Source organism: Orcinus orca, chromosome 20 (genome assembly GCF_937001465.1).
Source record: "Orcinus orca chromosome 20, mOrcOrc1.1, whole genome shotgun sequence".
Taxonomy (NCBI): domain Eukaryota; kingdom Metazoa; phylum Chordata; class Mammalia; order Artiodactyla; family Delphinidae; genus Orcinus; species Orcinus orca.
This window is the reverse complement of record NC_064578.1, coordinates 45,914,856-45,920,855: the sequence shown is the minus strand read 5'-3', so window position 1 is coordinate 45,920,855 and position 6,000 is coordinate 45,914,856. Positions and strand designations below refer to the sequence as shown.

At 57.7% G+C, this 6,000-nt stretch overlaps 1 protein-coding gene across 1 annotated transcript; it reads left to right on the top strand.

The window, feature by feature from the left end:
• The first annotated feature begins 2,527 nt into the window (after window positions 1-2,527).
• Window positions 2,528-4,843, top strand: LOC101284138 (galectin-7). The gene is made up of 4 exons (XM_049703678.1): window positions 2,528-2,607; window positions 3,025-3,113; window positions 3,831-4,032; window positions 4,658-4,843. Exons 1-4 carry the CDS (start codon window positions 2,593-2,595, stop codon window positions 4,769-4,771), a joined length of 420 nt encoding a protein of 139 aa, XP_049559635.1. The 5' UTR covers window positions 2,528-2,592; the 3' UTR covers window positions 4,772-4,843.
• The last annotated feature ends 1,157 nt before the right edge of the window (window positions 4,844-6,000 follow it).

The window sequence follows — 6,000 nt, the reverse complement described above, 5'->3', positions numbered from 1 at the left end:
GAGGGGGACTGGCTGTTTCAGGGGCTAAAACTTGATTGGGGTGGTGGTTGCCCAGGTCTGTGTATTGTCAAGGCTCATGGAAGTGTTCCGGTAAAACCTGGATGATCTACGAGCGTGACCTACAGCTCGACAAAACAAAAAGAGTATTGGGAAATGAGGACATCCGCCACTTATTTAGAGGTGAGACAAAAACGCTCCTAAGCATGTTATTCCAGAACTGATGGAAGATAACCAGCACAAATGAATGCGAATCCAGCCGGGATGCCCGTGCCTGACAGCTGAGAGATGACCTAGCAATCAAGCTGGTAACACACTCAGTGCAAACATACGGCCAAACACGAAGGTCAGGTCAGGACTTGCGGGTTGGCAGCATGTGGGGAAATATCCAACCACCATGAAGAAATCGGGGAACAGATGAGCTAGTGGGATACACAGCAATATACAGAATGAGGTACAGAAAGGGGACACGCTTAGTGATCAGAGTAATGGAGTCCCTCGTCCTGGGAAACTCTCCACCCGAGCAGATGTTGGTGTCACCACCTCAGACCCCACTGTCCTCTCTATTGAAAGTCCCGATGAGGTGCCCTTGGCACACAGAGCGGCTCCAGCCCGGGCCCTGGCCCGTCCTTGCTGTGAGGCCTTGGGGAGAGGCTGGCCCTCTCTAAGCTTGCTTTGTCCTCTGCCAAATGGGGGTGCCTGCAGCCCCCAACCAAACGCCTAAATGCAGCTGCCCAGCCTCCGTCTCCGAGGCCCTGGCTCCTCCAGCTGCCCTAGCTGTGTGGTCAGGGGCCTGGAGGGAGGCTGGGACGCCTGCGAGGCTGTGGATCAGGTTCTGAGTCTGCTTGTCTCCACCCAGAGTTTCCATTCCTGGCTCTGCCCCAGGCCTCTTCTCCCTCTGCTGGGTGGGGCGCCAATGCGGGTGGGGTGCGGGGAGTAGAGCGGCGGAAACGGAGAAGGGGCTGCTAGGAGGGGCTTCTGCCCAGCTCCCCACCTCCCCGTTCCCTGTCTCCCAGAACCCTCTTTCAGCATTCTCCCTCTGACCCCACCCTTCATACCTGGATTCCTCTTCTGGAGTTTTGGGCTGTGGGGAGTGGAAATGGGCCTGGGTGGAGGGTCCCACTTTTTTCTCTTCCTTGGTCTGGCTGGGGGGCGGGTGTAGGACACCCCTCCTTCCCCGCCCCTTGTCCTGAGCATCGGATGGGAGAGAGGAAGGGTTCTGGGAGGAGGAGGGAGAGAGACTCGAAGGAGAGAAACAGGAACACGTCGGGGGGTGGGGAGACAGACACAGGACAGCCAGAGAGACAGAGAGTCAGAGAGACTAGGGCATCCTGGAGACAGAATAAACCAGAGAGAAACTTCCAGAGATCAAGAAAGCCAGAGACACAGTGTCCGTGGTTCTGCACAGCTGTGTTTTTTGGGCAAACTGCTTCTCATTTCTGAGCCTCAGTTTCCTTATCTGTCAAATAAGGGGGATCAATGGCCCTGCCTCAGTGGCCTGTCTGAGATCAGTGGTCTCTGGCACATGCTAGAAAGGCCGGAGGCTTCGTTAATGGCAGCTGTGTTATCTTTCATTCCTTCTTTCACCCATATTTACGGAGCACTTATGTGTGCCAGGCACTGCACTAGGCACCAAGGAGACAGCCTTGACCATCAGGCAAAATACCCTGCCCCTCTGAGCTCCCTTTTCTATTATTATTGCTGTTGCCATGGTTATTATTATATTCCAGAAGCATAAACTGGAATGTCAGGGCAGACACGTCCTTAGCCCTAGTCAGCAGGTCCTAACCTGGGAGAGAGGGTCCAGAGTTGCAGCCCACAGCTTAGCCTCTCAGGACTCGAGTTTTCCATGATGAAATGGGCACGAGCGTGTTTTCTCTCCGCCAGGCACCAGGAAGCTAGGGCTGGAGGGATGGTGGCTCAATGAGCCTTCTCTGATGTTGTTTTTTTTTAATAAATAAATTTATTTATTTATTTTTGGCTGCGTTGGGTCTTCGTTGCTGCACACAGGCTTTCTCTAGCCGTGTCGAGAGGGGGCTACTCTTCGTTGCCGTGCACGGGTTTCTCACTGCGGTGGCTTCTCTTGTTGCAGAGCACGGGCTGTAGGCCCGCGGGCTTCAATAGTTGTGGCACACGGGCTCAGTAGCCGTGGCACGCGGGCTCAGTAGTTGTGGCTTGCAGGCTCTAGAGCGCAGGCTCAGTAGTTGTGGTGCATGAGCTTAGTTGCTCTGAGGCATGTGGGATCTTCCTGGACCAGGGATCGAACCTGTGTCCTCTCCCCTGGCAGGTGGATTCTTAACCACTGTGCCGCCAGGGAATCCCTATAGTGTTATTATTATTATTATTGTTAACTGTTCCTATCATTATTAGCCCAGAGGAGAGGGACCTGGGAATCCTCAGGGACTGCAGAGGTGTCAGAGGCCCTAGAAGGAGGGTGCTGGCCAGCATGGCCCCAGGGCCAGGGTCTGTGCCAGGTGTGGGTGGTGGGTGTGGAAAGGGGTGACGGTGAGTCACCAGGGCCAGCCACGCCCTGCTTCTACTTAAGGTCCCAGCAGCCATACCCACCACCACCACTGCCTGTCCGCTGTTCCAGCCATGCCACCGGTATATGTGAGTGCTCCAGGGGTGTGGAGGTGGCGAGGTTTTGGACCCAAGGCTGCAGTGGAATGGGGTAGGGGCTGGGGCCTGGCTGAGGTCTCCTGTGTCAAGGAGAAAACGGGTGTTTGGGGGTGCTATGACGTTCTGGGCTGCTGTTTCTGGGTTGACCCAATCCATCCCACGCTCCCATCTCCCCCTTGGTGTTTCCCCCTTACTTTCTACCTTTCTGAATATCTTCCTGTTGATTCTTTGTGTTCCTCTCTCCAACCCTTTCCCTACGCCTGGCTCTCTTTCCTTTGTCTCTGTGCCCTTTCTGCTCTCTGATTCTGTTGGCCTGGGTCCTGGTCATGTTCTCCCCGGCACTGACCCATGTGTCTCTCTCCTCTGCCTCCCTGATCCACTTTGACCCCCGCACCCCTGCTGCTGCAGACGTTGCCCCACAAGATCTCGCTGGTCAACGGCTTCGAAGTTGGCACTGTGTTGAGAATTCGTGGTGTTGTCCCCAAAGATGCTGCCAGGTGAGACCTCCAAGCCTCTGCGGTAAGGGGTGGGAGGTCTCCAGGCTCAGCTGACCCCACTTCTCACAGCCCAGAGAACAAGCCCCAGGCCACTTTTGCCCACCAGGATCTTGGAATCTCCAAGCTATTTCCCACCTTCTGGAATCTGATGTCTTTACTCATTGTCCCAGGACAGTGTACCTGGGGTCCCTACAACCTTCTAAGAATCTGGGAGTTCCAGGGCAATCCAAGGCTCTTACTTATAGTAAGACTTCCAGTCTGAGTCTGAAGCAACTGTGGAAACACAGCCTGTGAGTCAGAGGTGCCCTGGGCACCTGGGAGGCCTCAGCAATCAAACCTATGACTTCCTGGGTCGGGAGCTTCAGGATTTCTGGGAATCTACGATGCCTGGGAATACTGGGGTCCCTGGTATTGCTCCCGGCCCTCTGGGAATTGGGGGATCGGAGGCACCCCTGTCTCAGGACCATGACTCCTCGGCAACTCCCAGACTCTGGAAATGCGGGGGACCCAGGCCGTAGTACAGTGACCCTTGCCTGGGTGGATGTGTGTCCAGGTCCCCAGTTGGTTTCTGGATGTCCTGGAACCTGGGCTCCTTGGCCTCCAGTCTACCACCCCTCCTTCACTGGCGTGTGGCTCTCAGGTCCCTGTGGACTTGGATGTGCTTCGGCAATCGGTAAGTCCTTTCTCTGACGCCCCCTCCCATCCGCCACCTAACAGGTTCTACATAAACCTGCTGTGCAGTGACGATCCAGACAGTGATATCGTCCTGCATTTCAACCCCCGTCTGGATGAATCCTCGGTGGTCATGAACACCTGGAAATGCGGCGAGTGGGGCTTAGAGGAGCTCGGCTTTGGCCCTTCCTTCCAGCGTGGGGAGTCCTTCGATATGCTCATCATTGCCGAAGAAAAAGGCTTCCAGGTGCGTCTCTGCCACAGGGGTGGCCGCCAACACCCAGGTCTCTTCCCTTGGCAAGGCCAGGAAGGCCCTTGTCGGAGGTGGGGAGCAAAGGCGCGGCCAAGGCTGGCCACGGCGTCCCTAGTCCCTCACCTCCCCTGGCGCAAGCGCACTAGAAGGCAGGCGTATGGCGGTGACAAGGACGCGAGAGAACGAGCCCAAAGGGTGGGTGTCCAGCGGGGAGGCGTGGACACCCCGGACCCTATTCCCTGTCCACTGGCGCCTGACGTAGCGGCTCTGGGGCAGGGGAATGGATGGGTTGGGAGACAGAACCCAGAATAAGTCCCGGCAGGGAGTGGTCGCTGTAGACCCTCCACCACCCAGGCCGTTCTCCACTTTCAATCTGTGCGTCACAGTGAGGCGGTGGACGCGGGCACCGTGGAGACCACATCCACCGCCAAAGCTTAAAAAGCACCCCGTGCCAGCAATGAACTCATTGACTCCTCACGGCAAGGGCTTAGAATCAAGAGCAGCCCTTTTCCTTAATGCGGGGTTGCGTGGGTGACGAGGTCACGCAGCGTGGGTACGAGTCGGGAATGACCCCGCAGTCGCCTCGGGAACCATAAACCGTGTCTCCTTGCCCCTGCAGATTGTGATCGGGGACGAGGAATACCACCACTACCGCTACCGGATCTCACCAGAGCGCGCGTTCCGGTGCGAAGTGGGCGAGGACGTGCAGCTGGAGTTTGTGAAGATCTTCTGAGCCTTCCCAGGAGGGCAGGTGGGGACGGGGCACAGGGCTCTTGAGTGACAAATAAAGTCTTAGCCTCTCGTCTGTGCACCTCCTGTGTGTCTGTGTCTCCTTCATATAGACGAGGATAGCAGGCTCAGGGAGGTGAAGACACTGATTAAGGGTCACACAGCGATTGTGTGGCGGGGGCGGGTCCGGGCCTGGATCTCCGAGGGCACTTTTTGTCCCTGGAGGCCTTAGGAGGATCACGATCTGGCGGGGGTGGGGCTTTGGCTTGCCCCCCTGCAGCACTTTGCGAAGCAGCCAGGTGGTGATGCGGTGGGGGGCGACTTTAGGGAATTTGCAGGGGCCCCAGCCATCCCTTGGCGCCAGCTCCGTGGGTGTAACGGACCCCCCAATCGGTACGTCTGCAAATAGGTCTCTTGGAGACCGCAGCGTCGCGGAGAAGATGCGTGAATCTCCGGCTCCCCGCGCCGATGCCCGAGGCTTTATTCCTCTCCGTCGCTTCCCCGGCCTCCCGGCGCCTGCAGACAGGTGGCGCAGGAAGGGGCTTGGAAGCCAATCAGGGCGTCGCCGGCCTCTCATCTGTCCCCGAGTTGGGACAGGTCCCGCCAGTTCGCGCCCCGAGGCAGACACATAGTGCAGCGACACGGGACGCGTAGGGCCGTGCTCCCGTGACCCCCTGCTGTCTAAAGCGCCGTTCTCACACTTCTTCCTCCTCGGCTCACTCAACGGCCCTGCGACCCCGGCCCTACCCGAGGGATTCTGGAGGGGGAACGGGGAGCGGGGTACATACAGAAGCCCAGTCAGCCCTGAGTGCCATGTGGGGATTTTCTGGTTTCAGGGGGGTGGTTTGGTTGTCCCTAAAAGGCCACTCGTGGGAGAGGAGCCCAGACCACGGGAGCGCCCCCGAATCCCGCACCCACAAGGCACTCGCATCGTATGTGGTTCTCAGCAGCAGACGGAGAAGGGGGTGGAAGGTGCGTGCCGGCAGCGCACCACGTGTTGGAAAGTCCGGAGCCGCGCCCCTGCCGGATGTTTCTCGGCCTGGAACCTTGCGAAACCAGTGACATGTTTCCCCCTCCTGGCCGCTGCCAACATTGCAATCTTGGCAATCGGTGCAGGAGCAGGGCCCTGTTTTCCTTGGTTTCACCTTAAAGAGAGGTGGAAAATCCTGTGGGACCACCGAGCCTGGGCGCCAGTTCGAGCCCTTCCAGGACCTGAGCTTTTTCTGTACTTTG